A 25,105-nucleotide genomic window follows, 5' to 3' on the forward strand; every position below is an offset into this window, starting at 1 on the left:
AAACGGAGAAAAGATTGAAGTTGTCAAGGATTTCATTTTACTTGGATCCACAATCAATGCCCATGGAAGCAGTAGTTAAGAAATCAAAAGATGCATTGCATTGGGCAAATGTGCTGTGAAAGACCTCTTTAAGGCGTTGAAAAGCAAAGATGTCACCTTGAAGACTAAGGTGTGCCTGACCAAAGCCATGGTATTTTCAATCGCATCATATGCATACGAAAGCTGGACAATGAATAAGGAAGACAGAAGAAGAATTGATGCCTTTGAATTGTGGTGCCAGCGAAGAATATTGGACTTCCAAAAGAACGAACAAATCTGTCTTGGAAGAAATACAACCAGAATGCTCCTTAGAAGCAAGCATGGAGAGACTACGTCTTACATACTTTGGACATGTTGTCAGGAGGGATCAGTCCCTGGAGAAGGACATCATGCTAGGTAAAGTAGAGGGTCAGTGAAAAAGAGGAAGACCCTCAACAAGATGGATTGGCACAGTGGCTGCAACAATGTGAGCATGGCACAGTACTAGGCAGTGTTTAGTTCTGTAGTACATAGGGTCACTATGAGTCAGAACTGACTTGACAGCACCTAGCAACAACAACAAATGTGTTTATATTTCCACAGGTAAAACAAGTATTTGTCAATTTCCTGGGCAAACAGGATTCTAGTGTCAGAATAGATTCTTATATGAATATTTTCTAATCAAGGCATAGCATATTACTTAATCTTAAAGCAATTTACAGTTAGGACCTTCATTAATAAATATATATTTATTAATAAATAATTGCTGTACTTTGTTGAAAGCATTGGCCTTTTGCTACTATATATCATATATACCATATGATATACATATACATACATATATACATATACATATATACGTGTGTGTATATATATATACGTGTATCATACAAACCAAATGCCAAAAGCAGTAAAAGGATGACTAACCGAAAATCAGTATCTGACTTCAAAGACTTCCTATTAAAAGTAAAATTTCCAAGTGCATTTTCAAATTAGTTGTTTGAAACTTAGGAAACAGTTTCTTATTAGGCAAATGTTACAAACCGTGGTCATTTCCCAGGTAAATCCATAATTTAAGCCAATTTAAATCGTAATTTAAATGAATTTTAGTACCATGCTTAATAGATACAAAAACTATTCACCACTTTAGAAGTTTGTTTATTTTGTTTTCCTATAGGAACTAGTTCTAAGCAGTGAGGTGAGAACCCTACTCCTCAGGGGCTAGAAACTATAAAAAGGAAGCTTTAAGTCCTTGAGCACAGGGTGATAGTTTGGGTCTTAGGTGAGATGGTCAGGGTCAACAGCAGTAGGGGAAAGGGCAAAAGAAAAAAGTCAGTAGTGGCATTAGATAAGAAAATACGCTTTCAGCAAGGAAGTGGGTGATTGAGTAGGCATCCATTGGTCAGGGTAGTTTTGCTACTACCACACCCAAATGTTGATTAGTTTGAGAAACTCAACTTTGGGTTACAAGTGAAAGTTTGGAAAAATAACCAAATAATAGCTCAGTTTTGCTGGTCATTATAGTAAGCGTGATTGAAAAATATGGAGAAAAAGCACAAACTGTATTTGGTAAGCGAATCAATGTTTAGTTCTTAATTCCAAACTGACATGTAATGTACATTATATAATAAGATTTATATCAAAAAAATCTTCAAGGAAAATTTTAGCAAAAATTCCATTATATATTTACAGCCCCAAAGTAGTGTGGCCTACCTGTTTGCAAGTGGGCCACAGTGACTAAGCAGGTTGTAGAGGAAAATCTGAGGTTTTAACCCATCCAATTATTAGCTAAAGACCCTCTAGCTAGATTGCCAGCTCCACAGGTGTACTCCACATAATCAAATCGTGTCACAGCCAGTGTTCTTTCCTTGAACTGTTAGACTTCTTTAGTATTATTCTATAATTACCTCCCTGTTCCACTGAATTGCATCCATTTCCCTCAATTTTAGTAACATAATGGATATGTTGAGTAGGTAGGGCAGGAGAGATGATAACTTATATTCCACAATATTAGCAAACAAACAGTATAACATTATAAATAAAAAGCAATTCTAGAAAACAGGCAAATAGCAGGTTTAAAACGTCAAGACTGGCCACACAACTTCTGTGGGCTCTGAGGAACTTAAATTAGCCTCAATCCATAAACCTAGCGAGTTGCCTCAGCCCACAGACAGCATTTGAGCTGACTTTCAGCTGTGCCAAAACACATGCAGCAGGTGACTCTCCCTCTGACACAAGCAGGAGTTAACCATCTCCTTTTAAAAAATAACAAAAATACAGCACAACTGGAAGAGCGCAGTCGATGTCACTGAACTGTGCATGTAGAAATTTTTGAAATGGTGTATCATTGGCTATGTATATTTCCACCAAAAAAAAAAAAAAGGTCGAGAAGGGAGACGGTTGACATGTCATGGGGTTGTTAACCAATGCCATAAAACAATATGTGTACTACTGTTTCATGAGAAACTATCTGTTCTGTAAACCTTCACCTGAAGTACAATAAAAAAAAAAATAACAAAAATATATTTGAGGATAACAATGATTATATTAAAACATACTATAACATAATAACATGCTTTTATATAACAATATACTTTTGATGGATTATTTACTCTTAGCAGTTTTATTCTTCAAATATGTCTGGAAAAAAGTTTTAAGCAAACTTATAAGTGGGAATATTTAAATGTTATCAATCATTGGAAAACGTGTTCCTTTAGTTATTATGGAAATATAAATTAAAACTCCCCAAATACACCCTGAAAGATGAACATATCTATACTATGCAAAAGGATTAGGGATTCCTTCCTCCCCTTCTTTCTCTATCCCGAGGGAAGAACTAGGGAGCTTAAGCTTTAATTTTTAACAGATTAGAAAAAGGAATCTTTTTACATATCTACTAAGTTAAAAATTCTGTTATTAAGTGGCTAAGTTTTTAAGTCACTTGGTTTCCTAGATACTTCAAGGGAATCAGCAGTCATTGATCCAACTCCAAGACTGGAGCGTCGTAAGGAGAGTTCCAAGGCAGAAATCTGACGTAACTCTTTGCGACACAACTTTACAGGCATGACTCCATGAAGCTGTCCCACATTTCCCACTGACTGAATTTGGGGTGATGGTCGACTGTGAGATTTTGTAAACTGATTTTCATCTATTTCTGTTTTATCTTCATTGCTTAACAAACGCCCACTTGTGGGTGCTGGAGAGCTATAAATTGGAGGTAATTCTGAGCCCTCTTCCCAAAGCTTCTGAGGATTTGGTTGTGTCCTTAAACTGCTTGCTGAACTGTCTATTTCTCTTTCTCTTCCACTTAGTTTCATATTGTCAGTTCCAGATGCCCATTTTAATTCTTCCAAAAGCATGCCTGCTTCTTCTGGGTTCAGGACTCCATCTCCAGCATCATGATCTAAAAATAACACAAAGAGCAAAAATATTAGCAATTATTTCCTCACAATTAGGTATTTTAACCATAATACTTCTAATGTAACTTCATTATTATCACTCAAGATAAATGATGTCTTGTATCTTCTTTTGTTAAATGATTTAGGCCAAGAGAAGTGTGAATATGAATTATTCTAATTTTACTTATAAGCAGCTTGCGTATAAGTAATCAGAATTTTAATTCATGGACAAAATTGAAAAATAGTCTTTTAGGGATTTTGGTACTCCCTGGAAACAAAGGGGTACCTTTCCACACCTGCCCTGGGCTTACCACTGGTGAATCACATTCCAAATCCTGGCCAAGTGAAGCCAACTCTCTGCCCCTTGTCTCCAGGGAACCTTCTGGGACTTGACAGTATATGAGTCAAAATCTGGTCTTAGATGGCACTCCTGGCATGACAGCAAGGTTCTGCTGTCCTAATGTACACTGGGGTGTGCGCCACAACTTCCACCATCAAAATGGAGATGAGAGCATACCCCCTCACTGAATGAGTGATTAGTGTGAAGAAATCAAAGATTGAGGTCCTCATGTAATAGGATCATCTAAATATCGAGAACAAAAACTTGCTTAAGTGAAAGTCCATATAGGTACTAGGCCTAATAGGATAAAAAATGCTAACTTTAACTTGCTGCCATATGCTAAGTAAACTTCTAGTCCTGCAAAGACTGAAAAATTTAAAACAGAGATCGGATGTTGGCAGACGAAGCCAAATCTGGTCCACAGCTTTGTTTTACTTGGCTTACAAGGTTAATTTTGACCCCAAATTTAAAAACTGGAAAGTTTCATATAAAAAAATATATTTCTAGCTTTTCTGGAAAAATTAGATGAGCCGACCGTACTGGGCCCACATTCCTGCATGGCAACAAGTAGCTGGAGCAGAGTGGCCACTGCCCATTCAAACAACTGACTCTGCTTTCCTGGCTCCTAGAGGCATTTTAGTTTATAACTTCTATCTTAAAACAGAGCTGCTTTTCTAGTTTTTTGAATTCTCTCAAAAATACAAACCTGAACTAGCAAATGACACAGATCCTCACATGGAACTAGAGCCAGGCATTTTACTTTTTAAAGATCAGATGTGAAAGAGCAGAGATGGGCTCTTTGGAGAGGCTCACGTCCATGGAGTATGCGCCCACTTAGATTCCTCACATTAGAAAGTTTCCCTCTTCCAGGGATCTCTGTTCTAGATGGTGAACTTCAGGAAGTCAAATATAACTGTGCTGAAGGGGCCCCTACCTGCACCATCTGAATTTTCTCCCTTGTCATGGTGAAAGTTACCTGGGCCTGTAAGGGCTGAGTTAAACAACAGTCTTGCTGACTCTTCATTCTCATTTTTCCCCTCAGACAACTGAGGCTGCTTTTGTGAAGGATGCCCTATTAAGAATTCCTAGCTGATTAACTGCAGAATTTTAATTTAAAATTAATTACATTCTACATCACATAATAGTTCAGATAATATGCATAAAGAGAGGTTCAAGATCTCTTTTTTATATTTATATTAAATACGTGCATCTGTTATATATGTGTGTGTATGCATGTACACATTTCATTTATACAACAAAAAAAAATGTTCCAGACTCTTTTTGCATCCATTGTCTGAAAATGGACATGATGGGCATCACAGTCTAGAGGCAATAGGGAGGCTACCAGTCCCAGGACCACGTGATATATGCTATAAACGAACAAATGGAGAAAGTGCCCAGGCACCTAGGTAGGAGGAAACCTTTGGCCTGATTCATCAAGGATGAAAAACAGTATGCCAGTTAGGAAAGGAGAGGAGGCGCAGGGCAGACAAAAGAAACATGTTATACAAAGGTGCAGAGCAGTTTAAAAGGACCTGGTCCCAGATGTGACTGGAACCTGCGATAGTGGAGAGGGAAGATAAAAGAAGTTAGGAGATCAGAATATGGAAAAGCAGTATGGTTTAATGAGAAAAAAACACCACTGGTTTTGAGTTTGTAGATTTAGATTCTAATCCTGGCTCTGCCTCTAATTAACTACATTCATAGTACAGATTACTAGTACAGGTCTCTGGGCTTTTTATTGGTCATCTTAAAAAATAAGAAAATTGTTCTAAGGATTTAATGGATTTTAAGGAATTTTTCAGCTATGAGAGTATTATGTACTTTACATAAATATTTTATTTAACTAGGCATCTTGTTTCATAAGACAGATTTTAAACTAATTATGGGCCTTAATTATTACTATGTAACTATTCTACTATTCCGTCAGAAAATCTAAGAATTCTTTCTCCTTAAAAATCATGAACCTGAACCATTAGATTCTATTCTCATTTATTTGGTTTAAGTGATGGAGAGCAGCAACAACAAAGAATGGCAAAAAAAAAAAAACTAAAACAACTCATTAAAAGTGACAAATATTAATAAACCTAAAAAACTGAGGTGCAAACTAGCAAGAGCATAACTTTTTCCTAATGGTAATTAGTCCAAAGGTAAGTCCAAATCACTGACAAGACTAGTAAATCAGAGTCAGGGAAGTGCTTTTTAGTGATATTGAGGAAAAACTCCTGTGAGATCCCAACATAACAGTCATATAGGATAAAACAGACTTCAAACAAATTTGAGCCCTAGTTACTGCTAAAGAGTTGCTCTGCTATCCAGGAAAAACAATCTGACAATACTCCTTTAAAAGTCATAGACCTGAACCACTACCTTTTATTCTGGCCCTGGTGGTACAGTGATCGAGAGCTCGGCTGCTAACCAAAAGGTCAGCAGTTCAAATCCACCAGCTGCTCCTTGGAAACCCTATGGGGCAGTTCTGCTCTGTCCTATGGGGTCCTATGAGTCGCAATTGACTTGACAGCAATGGGTTTGGTTTTTCGTTTTTGGTTTAGGTGCCTTAAGTAATGGAAAGCAGCCAAGAAGACGGAAATGACTTCCATCTAAATAGGTAGGTGGTATGGGGCCATAGGAAGCACTAACTGCAAATGTGTGACACCAGTGAGTCTAATAAATTATATTTACATTGTCCGTCAATAGATGGCACTCGGTCAAAAAAACAAAAGACTGACATACTTTTTTATCCGAGAAAATGCACGTAATCTTTCGTTTCCCTTTCTGTTGTGATTGCTAGGAAGCTCAGGTCTACATTTAACGTTACTAATCTAAGGTTCTGATATATTTACTTTTCCTCTGTACAATAAAAATAGATATCATTTACTCAGTTCCTACTATGCTCTATATGGGGAGTTGAAATTATTACCTCATTTATATCTTTTGGATTTATTTCTTTATCTGTTTTAATTATTAATTTAAAATTCAATCATTCAACAAATATTTAGTGAATCTCTATGATGTGCCAGGCTCTGTCCTGGGTGTTTTTACCTATATTATCTCATTTATTCCTCACATGGACCTTCCCTGTAGATGGTACTGTACTTCCCCATTTTACAACTGAAGGAACAGACTAGAGAAAGATGAATTTGCTCAAGGTCACACAGCTAGTAAAAGAAGTTGGGATTCTAACTCAGATCTCCTGACTCTAGTAACCTCACATATAGTTTTATGGTGATTTAAATTGACACAAGGATAGAGTTTTAAATATTTAAACAAGTAGACAGACTGCAGGTCAATACTGACTGATTTAATCCTCACAAAATGCGTTAGAAAACAGACAGATGCAACAAGGACATGACCAAGAAGCAACGAAGATACTGTGGTCAAAAGATTAATTTTTCTGCTATTTGAAAATGCTAGAAATATTCAAAGAAGAGAAATATAAATCTGGTAGAGAGACAATGAAAGGGCTACTATAAAAAACCAATTAACTAAATAACCAAGATACATTACCTATTAACTAGGCTACTGATGATTTTTGCATATAAGATATTTTAGAGAACTCAGAATTTGTATATTTAAATTTTGTCATTCAAATAAACCTTGTTTAATGTCATTATATTAGAGTAGCATTTTGAGATAGGATATAATACAAGCTATATCCCCAATATGATTGCACTTATATTTTTTAAAGCATGGGGAAAACATTGAAAAGAATTATGCTAAAATGTTAATAATTGTGGGTAGGATTATGGGTGATTTTTTGCCTGCCTTTTTCCTGTATTTTCAAAATTTTCTATAATGATTATATATTACTTATTTTTTATTGCCAAAAATAAAAGTATTTAAAATGTATCTAGGTGGAATAGCAAATTAGCTATTCCGTTAGCTATCCCGCCCATTCTAGAGAAAACAGGGTCAGCATGACGAGCAGCACTAAGTGTCTTACGTTCTGATGGTGCCAGTTGCCGCCGAATTGCTTCCCCTATCAGTTCCTTAAGTTTCTTCTTAAGATCCCTGCTGGTTTTCTTATAGTAATAAAGATCTTTTTCCAGCCACTGGATTTTATCTTCATAGGTTTTTAAAGTTTCCACAATGCCTTCACCATCTTGCTCTATAAAACAGAAATTTACATTTAAAATCACTTTTAAATAAATGACTCAAAATTATGTTCTAACATGATCCAGACTATTTTTAAAGGGTCAGAAGTATGTTACACACGTCTGCTACTTGAATGGATTTGTTTGCAGCTACAATCTGGAATCTTCTGCCTAGAAACTTTTTCAAAGATCTCCTTCCCCCTCAGTCCCCTATCAACCACCACGTTTTCATGATTCATAAGCACTTTTTACAGTAGCCACTAACTAGATTTATCATTAGGAGAGCAAAAGTAAGCTGTTTTCTATAAAACATTTACATATTTGGAACTCTGTCCATCAGTTGCGTTTATATCGGGAACTGTGGTTATATGGAAAGTTGTAAGTCTAGGGTTTATAGATAGGCCGGAGAAATGTACAACCCAAAACAAAAAACAGAGAAGACAAAAACAAAAACCTGTCAAAAAGAGGCCAGAAAGATTAAATTACAAAGGAAAACAACACAAATAAAAGAAGAGAGAAAATAGGGAGCGTAAGTAAATTTCTAGTTTATGCCACAGTGTAACTTCAAACTTCTAATTACTTATTAAGGTTTAAAACTTTCCCCATTGGGTTATGTTCTAGAACCAGTAAAACCCAATTTACTGACCTTTAGAAAATCTATACCTTCAGAACAACTCTGTCCTATGGGCATATTTATAAAATGGTACTACTGGTTTGTAATTTTGTTATAAGTGGCTGTTCTGCAAAATTTTATTTATGTATATTTTAAATCAACTCATCATCTTGTTTTAAAAAATACTTAAAATTAATGACATCATAAATCAATCTCCATAAAGTATATTACATAAATGAACTTAATTTTATCTCCCATATCCCATTAAAATTAGAAATTTCATAAATTGTTAATATTTTCAGCCATAGCATTGTTAATGAAAAACTTGTATAGCCATAGAAATGAATGCTTTTCTAAAAATGCTCTCATTTAGCTATGGCATGAGCTCTTGTGGGACTATGCCAATCACTTTTAAAATACACAAAAACTCAGTTAAAATATCTCTTTTGGAGGCTTAAAATAAGACAGAACTAAAATAAGGTAAGCAGAGCATGTTGGAATGCAGTGATGTATGTATAGGCTATACATTTAACAAGGAAATCCTGTCATTAGGCAATTGGTTGCTGATTAGCTGGTTGTAGACTTAACTTAGAAGCAAATTGCCTCAACACACATTCATATATTTTCCAATTTTCTGCTTACTCATGTTGCTTCTTCGAGATCCCTTTTAACCCATTTCCAGCTATAAATTCATGAAAATTGGGACTAAGCAGCCTGGATTGACGCAGTAACAGTATTACCTGGTAGTGATTTTGTTGCCATGGCAACTGTTGATGTACTGGCTATGTGCCCAGGTAATGTGATGCCTGATTATTGGGACAGCTCTCTTTCTACATCAGGCTTGATGGTTTAACCACTGTGTACTGACAACACTAAGTGCCTGTCAACGTAGACTAATTTTGACCTAAGATAACTTTATGCATAAAATTTATAATCAACTAAACATTATAACAAGAACAACAATCTAGAAATCAGACACAGCCTAATGCTTTAACTTTGTGGATGGAAAACAATTTGAATATCACAGTACTATATCCTTAGGAGATAGAAAACTTTTAACTGTACACTGAAAAGCCAGAAAAAAATCCCATATTTTCATATAAAAATTAGGGCAACTGTTTCTATGTGTGTACTGTAGGCAGGCAGAAGGGATAGCACTTTGAGCATGAATACACTCTGTGTGCAAGTCCACTATCCTAAAACATGGTAACCAAAACATGTAAAGCAAAACACATGTATAAGTAGTATTTATACATGTTGGAGTTTTAAATGATCATATTCTGTCCTGTCTTCTTTTCTCAATACCCCACCTACACACTGCCTTTATATAACTGACAAAAAACGGGAATTACCTTTAAAATGTTGTAACAACAACTGCATCTTTTGCTCGTGTTCCTTTTGCTGGAGGGTCAGTCTCCGGTCACATTGCAATTTCAGATGTTCGAGGGCAGATTCCAACTCACGAACCACATTATTCTGTTCCAGAACCTTCATTTTAATTTCTTCATTCTGTAACTGTAGTTTCCGTTCAGCTTCTCGCAAATTAACCACCTAGCAAATACATTGTTAACCTTTTAAGATATGTCTGAGATAGCCTGATGTAATAGATGGCTACGTACAAACAGATGAACTTCCTTAATCACCACAGTATCAGTGATTACTGAAAGGGAATGAGTCCCTGGGCAAGTGCTCTGTAACATGCCAATAAAATAACAGCCTTTTGAATCTGCTGGGATTCTGAATTGATAAAAATGTCGTTTTAAATATAATGTTGTTCTAATAATTACCCCTCCATAATTTCTTAGACATGATCTGTAGTTTACATTTTATATTTCTGTAACTCTATTTCTCTAGGCTAAAGGGAAAATGAGAAACTAAAGACTACCATAACATCTAGATAATTCCTGGATTTAACCCCAAAATGGACACTATAAACAAGTGATGGAATATTCTCCAACTATAAATACAGAGTTCAAGTTCAGATCATGCATTTAGTGCACTGGGTTCTTCTCTGCACTGATATGAAGTGAAAATACTTCAGACAGTGTTTTGTGTTACAGACCTCATTAATAATCTAATGAGCTTTTCTCTAGAAAAATATTCATTTCTACAAGGGATTCTTACGGCTCAGAGAATCCACTGAGCTTGGCCTGGGTGCCTCCTTGGGTTACGAACCCTTGCTTTAAGAGCACCACAAAGAGTTATTCTCCTATCAGTGCTGAGGACAGTACTCCACTATTTTCTGCCCTCCAAACAATCCTCGATAGGACATCCTTCTTATCAGTAACAACAGCATGTGATTATCAGTGACAATGATTATCTGAGAGGAGGGCAGAGCATAACATTTCCAATTAATTTTTTCATCTTTAGTTCACTTATTTAACAGAATTAGAACTTTATTTAAAAAAACCTCAGTTTTATTTTTCATACATTACCAATATTCCCTTAAATTGAATACACTTTTCAGAGAGAAGTTATCTAGTCGTTTAAGTCTTCATAATATTTATCTTAAGAGGAGAAGACATTAGAGAAAAGATGAATATATTTCTTAATGCTATGAAACATCTCTGGATTAGTAAATTGTCAAATTGGTATAAATTAACATATTTTAATTGCTATTAAGCACATTCAGGTTAATGCTAAAATATATTACTATCTTTGCCATGGATGTACCACTTCATCTCCATTTCAACTCACAGGTTATGATAAACTACAGGTACACCTACCCTACAGCCCCTCCTATCTAGCAATGAAGGAAAGGGAACCAAAACCTGGAGGGCCCTTTAATTTTTCATGAATGCTAACTAGCAACATCGAAATCAAGAAAGTATCTAGAAATAATGACCCAGGAATAGAACTTAAATTCTTTGGTTTTTAAAAATATTTCAAAAAGTTTCTTCTTTCAAAGCACCCCCCCCCCAATTTAAGAACCCCACAAAAACTAGATTAATGGAAATGGAACAACCAGAACAGAAATAATGAGAATGTTCATGCATTGGGAAGAATGTAACCAATGTCACTGAACAATTTGTGTAGAAATTGTTGAATGGAAAACTAAACAGCTATGTAAACCTTCACCAAAAACACAATATAACATTTAAAAAAAAAAAAAAGAACCCCACAAAGTTGGGCCTACATATTTGGATAATCACAAAGCTTTCCAATGACAATATTCAGTAGTGTAAAGACAACTCATGCTTAAATTTGTAGTTACACCATCAAATCTTGGAGGCTTTCAATTTCTTTACAAATTCAAAATGTGGGATATAAAACATCTTTATCTCTCTTTACAAGAAAATATCCTGTCCCTCCAAAACAGACCTTATTGAAATATCTGAAAAGAATAGCTTTAATCTCCACAGGATTCAGGCAAATTAGTTTTTCCAAGATATTTGCTTCACTGTGAGAGAGGTTTTGGAATGAAGCTCTAAGTGAGTTCTGGCGACTCTGGATTCTTTCATTCTTGTACTCAATTGCAGCCTCCAAAGCTTCAATTCCTTCTTCAAGTTGGAAAAGAACATGTTCTTCCTAGATATAATACAATAGAAATCACTCATTTTAATTGAAGTAGTATAACTTGGACTCTGTCATATACGCAGATCTCACCAATGCTATTTAAATCTAGTGGACATTACCACTGTCTCTTCTACTCAGTTTTAAGAAAATAATGTTTATTCAGTGCTTGCTACGCTACATAAATGCACTGTATGTAAATACGTGCGTGGGTGTGTGTGTATGTAAAATATATAATCTCACTGAATCCTCATAGTAATTCTGCAGTAAAATGGAGGAGGCAGAAGCTTAGATGGTTATGAAATGCACCAAAGTCACACAGCAAATGCTGAATACATCCAATCCAAGGAATACTCGTGAACAAAGTCTCATTCACACATTTAGCAGTATTGTCATATATCTCCCTTCTATAGCTCCTAAAGTTCATATTATATATCAGTATTTCCACTGGTGAGATGTGGAGCCCCCCTCCCCGCCCCGTGTCAAGGATCCCTCCCTGCCAGGAGGGAAAGGAGGAACAGATTAAGAATGAGTTATTAAGAACTAGTAACCAGATGAGAGGCTCTGAGGAAAAAACACAAGTATGGCATAAAAAAAAGTAGTATTGATAGACATGATTTTGTAAGATTCCTATGAAATGTCATTACAGGGAAAATACAGGCATTCAAAATGGTGGCAGCATAATATTTTTTCATATACCACAGGAGATTTCCTTAGTAGAAAGAAAAATCTGAGGAATCCCTGCCACAGAAAAGTTAGCAGTTCTTTGAACTATCCGAATAACATGGTATTTTGGGGAATACAAATCTCTAGTGAGAAATTATTTCCAACTTGGTCACATAACTTGAGTCTTGGATATATGTTTCTGTACACCTATATATGTTGTTGAGGTCACCTAGATTTTAAGTTCCTTGAGGGAAGATTGTCCTATCCAAATTCAGAACCTTATTGCCTAGCACAGAACCTTTTTGCCTAGCACAGTACATGAGTCTGAACTCAATAAATGTCTGTTGAATAAGTTAACGAAGGAAAAGAATATTTTTTTATATCCTTGATTACATGACCCAAATATTTCTTTCCCCCCACAGCAAACCAAAGGAAAATAATGTTAATATTTCTTATCTACCTAAAGAATAGAGTGACTTCCAGAACTTTTTTCCTGGAAATTCAGGGAAAAGGTATGTGGGAGGTTCAACAGTACTTATCTGAAAAGGCATTTTATAAAACCTCCTGAAAGAACCATTAAAAAAAAATGTTCAGTAGCCATTCTCTTTCTCTGTGCAATCACTTAACCATCAAGAACTTGAAGACCTGATAATCACTCCATAGAGAACAAAATAATATTCATCTTAAGAAAAAAATCTAAATCCTGAAAGGTTCTTAAGTGAATGGATAAGAGGAATCACAAAATAAAAGTGAATTATCCAAAATACTTATTTGACTTTAAATGTACACTATGACTATATTTTACAAAAAGAAAAAAAATGTAGAAAGAGTTTGGCTTTATACACGGCTGAGAAGAATTTGGTTATTAACTTACTTCCTATAGTTTGGGACTTAAGGAAGTACTCAGACAATATAAGATACTGTGACCATAGAATCCTGGGGATAGCCTGCTCCATTGAGGCTTCAGCATAGAAATGTTTGTGGTTTCCTCTATCCAGCAATAAGTGTGGATTGACAAGAGAAGTGTTGGGTGGCAATGTGGCAATGGGGAACAGTCCCAGGATGTAAAATGTGCCACAACACAAACCACAGATTATCAACAGCTGGCTCTGTGTGCTTTATTATAGAGCATTGTTTTTCAAACATTAATGTGCACCGAGGATCTTGTTAAAATCCAGATTCTGATTCTGTAGGTCTGTGTGGGGCCTGAGACCACATTTCTCACAAGCTCCCAAATGATGCTGTTGCTGCTGGACCAAAGACCACACTATGAGTACCAAAAACCTAAAGCAAAGGCTGCAAACTTTTTGATCACACATTCTCATCAGTAAAAAACAAAAACAAGCTTTTGAGCAAGTACTCCATATATGTATATTTCTTTTCTTTAAATATTTCTTTACAAATTATATGTATATCCTAATCATAAAACATAAAATTGGATTTTTAAAAGATGAAATAAACACAGCTATAAGTTCTTATATTTTCTTCCTGTACCCCACTTACCAGGCAACTGCTCTGTATTACTAGAAAAATGGAGTTCAGGTATCTTTTTTTAGTTTCTAGGTCTTAGAGAAAAGGAGGTAATTTATATTAAATTGTTGGGTAATCCTCTACTAGAAGAGTGGTCTGAAATCTTTTATTAATGCTCCCCATAAAGTAATGCAATTAGGAAAATATTTTATTTTGTAAAGAGAAAATAATTTTAAGTTTAAAGAAATCGAAACAGCATAACATTCCCCCTAGATTTTATTGATGTCTTGTATCACAGTAGAATCTCATGTTCCCAATCATCTACTATTGGCAGATCTGTTGAGGAATAGTAATCTTGGCTTTTAAAAAATGGTGCAAGCAGAGCTCACTTCAGAGCTACATGAAGAACCAACCATGCAGAGAAGGGTGCATAGGGGCTCACACGGACTCAGTGGAACCCCACCGACTACAGGAGGCTCATCAGTGCCTCAAACCAATCCTGAATGGCTGCAGAATAGGTATCAGGCATCGTGCTATAATTATTTCACCACAAACTCCCAAATGTTTTTAGTTATAGAATCCCATATGAAATAGAAACTTAAATGTTCTTTGATGATAATAATGGATCCTCTAACTTTTCTGCAAACATAATTTGCTCATTCCCATCTCTACGGCTTTTAAAACGACGTTCTACCTAACATGGGCTTTTTTCTTATATCTGTCAGTACATACCATGTTATTCATAATCCAGCTCAAGACTCCAACCCACTGAGGCTTCTTTGATAAACATTACCCCTAAATGGTCACTGAATTGCTTCCTATACATACTGTGAAAAGTATAACTTTATTACATTATTGGTAACATGCTTTTCTATGTTTTTCAGGGTTTAGTGTTTTCTTATGTTTCTGTCTCTTCTCCCCAGATAGAGTATGATTTCTCAAGGGAAGAATAATGTTTTCTACTTTTTTATTTCTTCTGTAAGACCCAGTCACAGTCTTGGGCAGGCAGGAATTCCTTAAATATTTCTAAGTCTTAGGTTCTCATACCTTCAAATCTACAAGCTTGGAGCTCCAATTTAACAACCTCAGGAGGACAGCCTGCCTCTGTGAGCCCCTACACAACTACCCAAATTATAGAACAGGGCAGTGGAGGTTTATCATGGTCCTTCAGCTGCCACTTAGCCCCCAATAAGGTTGGTCTTCAGTGCCTTTCACCAAATCAGTAAGCATAATCTCATTTCATGCTATCCTTTCTCCTGTTCCTTCTTAACCAGCCTCCTTAACTTCTCTCACTTGCTCCAGTCTAAAACATCACAAGATTCAGTAAGGTGTATGATGTCCAGCTATCTATCTTCTCTCAGTAATTTCCCTTGCTTTTAATAACAACAGGACATCAACAATAAATATCTGCAGAGAAAATTCAGGCATAAAAATTCACCTTTGTCTGACAAAGTAAGACCCAAGTATTGCTGCCAGCTGAATTAAAATTTTGAAAAAAGACACCAAAGTCTGGGGCAATTCAATAGCCAATAAACGAATCATCTTTTACATAATTGTTTTTTTTTTCAAAGGTAAGAGGAGCTATATACTCCCCTAAATGAAAAATATTTACAACTAAAAGGTATTTTATCGGGATTTGAATTTTGTGTGTATTGGCTGGACACAGTGTGGAACATGATCATGAACACTGGGCCTTTCTCAATCAAGATTCCATGAAAGAATTAACCCTTAATGTCCTAAGCATCCACTGGATGTAATGAATTACCTAGTATTATTTAAGGAAGATGCAGAGAGAGAAGTGAGGTGCCATCCTTTGGAAGAACTGAGAAAATAGTCCCTCCAATCATTTTCTGTGTTCTGTGATTTCAGCTGAGAAACCCTGGTTGAGAAAGACCATACTTAAAGGATGTGTCAATCCCCCAACCCCTGGTAGTGCCAGGAAGAGGCCATGTTCATGGACAGCTATGTGAGGACATCACAGTCAGACATGTTTAATTGGCATCAAACAGGTGCCAGGAGAACTCATGACATTTGAAGAAGTCTCAATGAAACAAAGTTTTCCAGACTGATCACTTTTATGTTTATGTGACAAAGACCAAGGAAATCATCCAAGTGATCCATCATACAGCACTTCCAGTTCCAAAGAATACTGACTTACTTCAGGCGACAGCACTCTACCAGTTTTAAGTTTCTCATCCACACTCTTTCTTCGTCTCTGTAACTGATCCTTTTCCTTCTGGAGGGCTTGAACTTGTTCAGAAATCTCGATTTTCTCCTCAGCTGTGCTGCTCTGGAGCTGCACATTTTTTTCAGACAACTCTTGGTCCAACAAGTTCAGGCGAGTTGATATTTTTAAACTATCTTTGTTTAAGGCCTAAAAAGACAAACCCACCAGATACCGAAAAAAAGTTACTAGAAAACCGGACAGTGTATAAAGTAGGAAACACATAGAGAAAATTACTAAATGAATGTATTTTTAGCTTCTACATTATTTTCTCCCATGGAATTTTTCTTTTTGGTTCATTTTCTAAAATCTTAAGTTGAATGCCTTTTTTTAAAAAAAAAAGTAGGTTCAAACTATGAATTTACTACCAATTATTGCCTTGGCCATGCTAGACCACACAGCATAGGTTTTGAGGGTAGTATTTTTCTTTTTCATTATTTTCTAAATTGAACTCTTCCTTGGCATTTAAAATTCCCTAGAGATTGAAATTTGGTTTGCTGTTTCAACATATCATTTGTTTCTATTTTTTATCTCATTCTGGTCAGAAAATACAGCCAGTTAGATTTATCAAGATCTTCATTATTTCCCAATTTAAGATCTTTTTTTTTAAGAATTTATTTTTGTCAAAGTAATTACATGAATATTCTACTAAAAGGTGTATAATAAAAAACAACAGTCCCCTACCCCACACTTGAATCTTATTCCCCAGAAACAACTTCTTAGCTATTTTTTCTCATTTTTATGCCCATGTTTCTAAATAACATTATCAATTTTAGATATTGTCCTATTGACTGTTTATTACGGAAGGTAAGGATTTAGCACTCTTATACTTCCTCTTCTCTATTTCTCCTCCTTTCCCCTCCTTCCATTTCTCAATATGTTATATGAGAACTTTTAGTTAAATCAACATTCAGTTACATTATTATGACTATATGAATGTTGTGCATACCTGAGCTCTCTCGCCAATAGAACTATAAAATTCCTTTCAGCTATTTTTTCACTTAATCAAATTCATCAGGAAATCTTTTCATTTCATTTTTTTTCTGGAAACATTCTGCCTAAAGCCTCCATCCTCCTGCTCCAGACTAAACCTGCTGTCCTGGGATATCCTTTTGGTATTAACCTGGAAATTTCCATGCTAGATCACATTTTCAGGTTCCTGAGTCTTCCTTTTCCATGGTTTATGCCCTCATTTTTGTGGAGTGCATCCTGAGACAAGCTAGAGGGGAGATAATTTTTCTGGCCCAAAAATGTCCTTATTCTACCCTTATATTTGATTGAGAGTTTGGCTAAGAAAAGAATTCTTGATTCGAAATCATGTATTCATGAGTTTGAAGATTGCTCCACATCTTTTAACTTCTAATGAAGGTTTGAGAAGTCCAATGCCATTCTGATTCTTGAGATTTATAAGGGTCTTTTCTATCTGGAAGCTTTCAGAATCTTCTTTTTTTCCTCGGTGTACTCAAACTTCACAGTGATATGCTTTGGGCACTCATTTTGCTGGGCCCTTGATGGGCTATTTCAATCTAGAGTCTCATGTCTTCGGTGTTGGGGAGATTTCTCATGTCTTCCATAATCTCCTGTTTTCTCTGTTGTATCTTTCTGGAATTCTTATTACTTGGATATTGAGTTTCCTGGTTTACCTGCCGATTTTCTTTCTCCTATTTTTATTAAGTCATCTTTTTATTTACTTCCCGGGATATTTCCTCCACTTTATCCTCCAACCCCTTTAATTTCCAAGAGTCTGTTCATATTTTTAGTAACATATGACTCTTGTTTTATGGAGAAAATACCATCTTTTACCGCACTGAGGATATTAACTTTTTTTGAAGTTTTTTCTGCCTCTTGTTCTATCTCTAATTTCTCTGAGCTCTATTCTCCTTTTGGTCTCTGTCTTTAAAGTTAGTGGCACTCCTCAACTGTCCATTCACACTTAAGAGTCACACTTAAGAAAGCTGATAAGAAGCCATGTGTGGGAGTGAGATTTGTCAACAGTGGGCTTTACCATAGGCTATGTCAAGGATCCAGCCACTTAGTTTTTTAAGTATTTGTCTTTTCCCAGAGGTTGTTTTGGAGAACAATCTCCTGCTGAGAAGTATAAGGCTGGCTGCCAGCATTCTGGGATCCAGGTAGGGCTTAGGAAATGGACGTCTCCGGTTTCACGTGTAGACTTTCACTCATTCTGTCTGGAGGATTTTGGCTTACCCCTACCCTCTGCTGTGCCTTGTTCGATTCTTCATAAAATAAATCATCTTGTCCCGGAATGAGAAAGGATAATTTCCTGACTATGCCCTGTTTTCATCCTTATGCTTCACCTTTGTCTTCTGAAAATCTTGGTCCCTTCATTTCTGAGTCTTTTTGATGTTATATGAATTGTTGCTGTTGTTGTTAGGTGCTGTTGAGTTGGTTCTGGCTCATAGTGACCCTGGGTACAACAGAACAAAATGCTGCTTACTCCTGCGCCACCCTCACAATCGTTGTTATGCTTGAGCCCATTGCTGCAGCCACTGTGTCAATCCATCTCATTGAGGATCTTCTTCTTTTTTGCTGACCCTCTACCAAGCATGATGTCTTTCTCCAGGGACTGGTCCCTCCTGATAACATGTCCAAAGCACATGAGACGAAGTCTTGCCATCCTCACTTCCAAGGAGCACTCTGGCTGTCCTTCCAAGACTTATATCTGATTAAAGCTGTTATTCAACAATTTTTTTTAAAAATAAAAGCTAAACCTTGACTCTCATTAGTATCCCTCTGCAGGCGCTTGGATTTCAGCTTCTGTTCTGCTAACTCAGTAACCATTCATCTATTTGCTTTTCATCTTACAAACGTGTTTTTGTAATCTTTTGTCTTCTGTTGTCTCTCCTCTACTGCTCTTTCCTTTTATGGACTTAGAGCTTTTCCTTTATTGAGATATAACTCACATACCATACAATCCACCTATGTAAAGTATACAGTTCCGTAGTTTTTGGTATAGTCACTGGGTTATGCAACCATCACCATAATCAATTTTAGAACATTTTCTTCATCCCAGATAGAAACCCTGTACCCATTAGCAGTCATTTCCCTTGCTCTCTCACCTCCCCATCCCTGCTCTTCCCCCAGCCCTGTTACTGTTGAGTTGATTCCGACTCATAGCGACCCTATAGGACAGAGTAGAAATACCCCATAGGTTTCCAAGGAGAGGCTGGTGGATTCGAACTGTCAGCCTTTTGGTTAGCCATCAAGCTCTTAACCACTGCACCACCCAGGCTGAGTAATCTCTAATCTACTTTCTGTTTTTATGGAATTGCCTATTCTAGAATTTTTATATAAATGGAATCATATAATCTGGTCTTTTGTGACTGGATTTTTTCACTTAGCATAATGTTTTCGAGGATCATCCATGTTGTAGCATGTATAAGAACTTGATTCCTTTTTATTGCCAAATAATATTCCATTGTAAGGATATACCACTTTTTACTTATCCATTCATTAGTTGATGGACATTTATGTTATTTCCATTTTTGGCTATTATGAATAATGCTGCTATGACCACTTGTGTACAAGTTTTTATGTGGGCATATGTTTTCATCTCTCTTGGGTATATACCTAGGAATGGAATTGCTGCATCATATGGTAACTCTGTGTTTAACCTTTTGAGAACTGCCAGATAGTTTTTCAAAGCAGCTATACCATTTTACATTCCCACCAGCAGCGTAGGACAGTTCCAATTCCTCTTTATCCTCACCGACACTTGTTATTATCTGTCTTTTTTATTATAGCCATCGCAGTGAGTGTGAAGAGGTATCTCATTATGGTTTTGATTTGCATTTCCCTAATGATCAATGGTGTTGAGCATCTTTTCATGGGCTTATTGGCAATTTATATATCTTCTTTTGAGAAATGTCTGTTCAAATCCTTTGCCCATGTTTTAAATTGGATTGTCTTTTTATTATTGAGTTGTACCTTCCAGATACAAGTCCCTTATCAGATATATGATTTGCAAATATTTTCTCTCATTCTGTGGGTTATCTTTTCACTTTCTTGATGATATCCTTTGCATCACAAAAGTTTTTAATTTTGATGAAGTCTAATTTATCTTTTTGTTGTTGCTGTTTGTGCCTTTGGTGTGTTAGCCAAGAAAGCGTTGCCTAAACCCAAGGTCATGAAGATTTACATGTATGTTTTAGCTTTTACATTTAGGTCTTTGACGTATTTTGAGTTATATAGTGTGAATATAGCTTTTATATTCCTTTACTATCAATTTAGTGGGGTTCAAGAGGAAGCAGAAAAAATATACCCGTGTTCAGTCCATTGTGTTCCTTTTCTGAAATGCTTAAGACTAAGTCTTATGAATTTATCCAACACTGAAAAAGATGTAATCTTTTTGTGTCGTTTATTCAAAAAGGGATAACCTAGTAAGCCTTAAGGATAACAATCTCAAGTTCCTCTTCTGTTTCATTAAAACAATGTTCAAAGAATTTTACTTTGTTCTACTACTGCACTCTCTACTTATCTCAGTATGTTCTTGCTTCCTAGATATTACATCTCCTTGAAACTAGAAAACATTCTTTTTATCTATGTCATGAAGTAAATGTATTTCAGGGGAAAGATTTTCCTCTTCATTCTATTTTCTTTTTTCCTTCTTCCTTTGGGATGTAGAGTGTATCACAAAGGTCCCAGGTAATTTTCTTCTATTTACTCACTTGAGGTTTTGGTTTGTTGATCTCCTTTGCTGTCATTTACATGTTTTGAGGAGCAGCTTTTAAAACTTGGCCCCCAACTTGGTCCCAGTTTGAGCAAGCTACCTGGATATAGCAACAATAACTAACTCAGAGGGTCTGCCCTCAACTTTATACCCAGCGACCTGTTGCTAATAGATATTTCTATGTGGGTGGGGAATGGAAAACAGAAGTAAGTACAGGTCTCCACCCCTGTATACCTGTTATACTGAGATAGAAAGGTTAAGAACACACACTCTTATATCCTAGTGGTCTAGATGCTGGCTGAAAGGTTTAAGTCTGATAGAGGGGCAGGTCACTGAGCCGCTCTCTGCTCCATGACTGAATGCACAGACTGATCCCAGACCCAAGACCTGAGGGAGGCAAAAGCTAACCAAGTCTAGGACAAGCCAGGTTCTTTTTTAGATGCTGTTGTTGCAGCTGAAAATCTCCTGTTTTAAAAATATTTATAGATATAGCCAAAAAAGTAGTCCCTGGCCCTTCTACTCTCTCCCCAATCATTCCTGTTTCAATACTTAAAATCAAGGCAAACTCCTTCATATGACCATTCTTTGACTGGCTCCTAAAATCCAAGTCTTCCAGCAAACATTTTTGTAATGGCCCCCAAAAGTCTTTATAATTTAAAAAAATAAATTTTCATCACACAAAATCTTTCTTTTAGAGGATCCCTGCAAGCCCCTAATTTTGAATAAGAGTGATGGCTAGGTATTTTTCAAATTATCAATGTTCACTATAAAGCATCAAATAGTACAATTTATTAAAAATATCCTTTAAAGTTACTGTTGAATCAGCAAATACTCCGTTATACATCTGTGTACAATTTAAAAAAAAAAAGATCACATCAATTTTTCCACCATGTGAAACCAGCAATGTTATTTCCAGATCCATCCTTTTTGAAATTAAATTTAGCTCAGTTTTTCAATTTGCTGAGAACCAAAAAAAAAAAAAAAAATTAATAAATAAATCATACCTGCAGAACCCTGAACATTTAACTTCAAAATTACAATAAATTTTAGTGGTAAAAAACTGAGTCATTTGATGAGCAATAATAAGCAAAATACACTGAAAACCAGAAGAATTTTCTTTTAGTTTCTAACTTTACAACGGTTTGATTTACTTCTTAGAAACTAAAATCCTATAGTTTATATGGCTTACAACCATAAAAAAACCAAACCCATTTCCACTGAGTCGATTCTGACTCATAGCAACCCTATAGGACAGAGTAGAACTGCCCCAAAGGGTTTCCAAGGCTGTAATCTTTATGGAAGCAGACTGCCACATCTTTCTCCCGATGAGCAGCTGGTGGGTTCAAACTGCCAACATTCTGACTAGCAGCTGAGCACTCAACCACCACGCCACCAGGGCTCCTTTACAACCATAGACTAGTATTAATTAGAATACCTGACTAGAGCTCAGCTTCTTATTTTGCAAGTGGCTCTTCTCCTGTAATAGGGCCTCCTTCTTAGAAACAATGGCCTCCCGTTTCTTTAAGTCTTCTTCCAGCTCCTCTAATTCTTGGCGCTGGTTCAGAACTTTCTCGACTTCTTCATCTAACCATTTCTTTTGCTCATCCAATTTCTACATGAAAATTCCAAAGAAATGCAATCATTTGTTTTTTCTTCTGCCATAAAATTTGTATGATAATAATATAACTTCAGATTGTCTGAAACATCTGAAATGATCATTTAAAATCTATCAGCAAGAATAAGAAATCAGTGTTCCTATCTGAACCTTTCGAGAGGTAAGTGGTTCCAGTTAACGTGCTGCAGTGTGGTTTTATAAGGAATTAAAATTTACTTCTCAAATATGTTAAAGAGCCTGGGATTTCTTAACTTGACAAAGAAAGGGCTGACAGTTTTCTTTACAATAGACAGTTTTCTATTAAGAGTTGGTCCTCAGAAGATCTTTTTCTCTGTTGTAGCACTTAGACTGCTGGTTGCTCTACCAGTCTGTCTCCTGCACTTGAACTCTTTGATTGAGTGCTGGGGCTGTGCCTTTCATCTGTCTATCTCCAATGCCTAGTATACTGTCTGGCCCATGGTTGGTACTCCATAAAACATTAAATGAATGAGTGAATGAATGCCTGATTCAATCAATCAATAAAGTGAATAAAGGAATACACACAATGGGAGACCTAGATGATGGAGCATGGAAATACAATCTGCATTGTTGCTTGTGAACATCAAATAATTATAAAATAAATACAGCTGGAAAGATCTCCAAATTAAACATCTTACTACTCGCTTGAATTAAGGATACCCAGAAATAAGTACAAATGAATATGAATAAAATAGGAATGTCCAAGATAAATGCTACTGAGCACATATGCACTATGAACATAGTTAATGAGGCAATGCCACCAAAACAAATAATAGAAAAAGAAACCAACATGTTAATTATTTCCAGATCTTCCCAAACCTGATAAAAACACTTCCTAGAACACTGTATTAATACAGTGGGATACTTAATATGCACGAGAAAAAGAGAGCACAGTGGCCGAGGCCAAAAGGATCCAAAGCTATGCAATCTTCCATCCAGACCTAGATCGTATGGTTCTATCAGCACCGTTGCGTCCAAATAACATGGAAGCCTAAAATACTATCTCTACAATTATTAGGAAGAGAGAGGATATCCCAAAGCAACTATAGAAATACTTTAGTTTTGTTATATTCAGCTGTCCCTTAGGAATTCATATAGGAAGCCTATGAAGTCTAGCAATTAATTCAAACATATTCTACAAACATTCCTTGACTGGGGACTGTGCTGAATGGGGTTTGAAAGACGAATAAGACATCCTTTGTAATTTCCATTCTACCGCGGAAGATAGACACAGAACCCAAGTAATTATAACTTTTGATGATAAATGCTGTATACAGCTGCCTTAGTCATCTAGTGCTGCTATAACACAAATACCATAAGTGGATGGCTTTAACAAAGAGAAATTTATTCTCTCACAGTCCAAGAGGCTAGAAGTCCGAATTCAGGATGACAGCTCCAGGGGAAGGCTTTCTCTCTGTTGGCTCTGGGATAAGGTCCTTGTCATCAATCTGACCCTGGTCTAGGAACTCAGAGTAGGGACCCTGGGTCCAAAGGACGCACTGTGCTCCCAGTGCTTCTTTCTTGGTGGTATGAGGTTCCCCTGTCTCCCTGCTTGCTTCTCTCTTTAATATCTCAAAAGAGCCTGATTCAAGACACAACCGAATCTTGAAGATTGAGTCCTGTCTCATCAACATAACTGCCTCTAGTCCTGCCTCATTAACATCATAGAGATAGGATTCACAACACATAGGAAAATCACATCAGATGACAAAATGGACAATGACAACAATACTGGAAATTATGGCCTAGCCAAGTTGACAAACATTTTGGGGATACAATCCATAACAACAGCTAACTCCAACGTGCTATGTAAGCCAAAATGAAGGGACGAATTAGTTTGGCCTGCAAAAGAGGAGAAATGTCAGTGCCAGCCTCACAGAGGAGGTAATATTTCAGCTGTGCTTTGAGGAGTGGCTAGGTATCTGCTAATGTAATACAACTTTTAAAAGAAAATGATAAATAAATGGATTTTTCTGCATTTGATATTATAAAGGTTATTATTTGTACAGTTCAGTATATCTTAGTAACTTTTCTGAAAACGTCTTATGTTCTTTCCCTTTTTATAAAAATAGGCTCTACTACACAGTTCCAATTTTAAATACTTTCTTCTCACAAAGGAGCTTCATATCAAATCAATGTCCCATTATAAGATCTTTGGATACTCATTTGATTAACTTATAGTCTTACCCTTGTTTATAGTCAAATTTTAGAAAATGATTTTGTTTTGCAACATAAAAAGCAAATGAAGTTGTTTTAAAAAAATTTTTTTAAACCCCAACACAGCCAGTGCAAAAAATCTTTTTATCACTGCAATAATTTAAAATTCAGGTCCTTAACATTTTTTTTTTTTTTAATATTTTATTGTACTTCAGGTGAAGGCTTACAGAACAGATAGTTTCTCATGTAACAGTAACACACATGCTGTTTTATGACATTGGTTAACAACCCC

At 36.1% G+C, this 25,105-nt stretch overlaps 1 protein-coding gene across 1 annotated transcript in view; it reads right to left on the bottom strand.

The window, feature by feature from the left end:
* Positions 1 to 2,804: 2,804 nt before the first annotated feature.
* Positions 2,805 to 25,105, bottom strand: part of KIF27 (kinesin family member 27) — a 90,834-nt gene continuing 68,533 nt past the window's right edge. The window contains exons 13-18 of the mRNA XM_023735773.1: positions 22,459 to 22,635; positions 16,271 to 16,486; positions 11,785 to 11,991; positions 9,816 to 10,014; positions 7,700 to 7,864; positions 2,805 to 3,421 (exon numbers count right to left, since the gene is read on the bottom strand). Coding sequence (XP_023591541.1) covers positions 2,943 to 3,421; positions 7,700 to 7,864; positions 9,816 to 10,014; positions 11,785 to 11,991; positions 16,271 to 16,486; positions 22,459 to 22,635 — 1,443 coding nt within the window. The 3' untranslated portion in view covers positions 2,805 to 2,942. The remainder of the gene's footprint in view (positions 3,422 to 7,699; positions 7,865 to 9,815; positions 10,015 to 11,784; positions 11,992 to 16,270; positions 16,487 to 22,458; positions 22,636 to 25,105) is intronic.

Source organism: Trichechus manatus, unplaced genomic scaffold (assembly GCF_000243295.1).
Source record: "Trichechus manatus latirostris isolate Lorelei unplaced genomic scaffold, TriManLat1.0 scaffold00082, whole genome shotgun sequence".
NCBI lineage: Eukaryota > Metazoa > Chordata > Mammalia > Sirenia > Trichechidae > Trichechus > Trichechus manatus.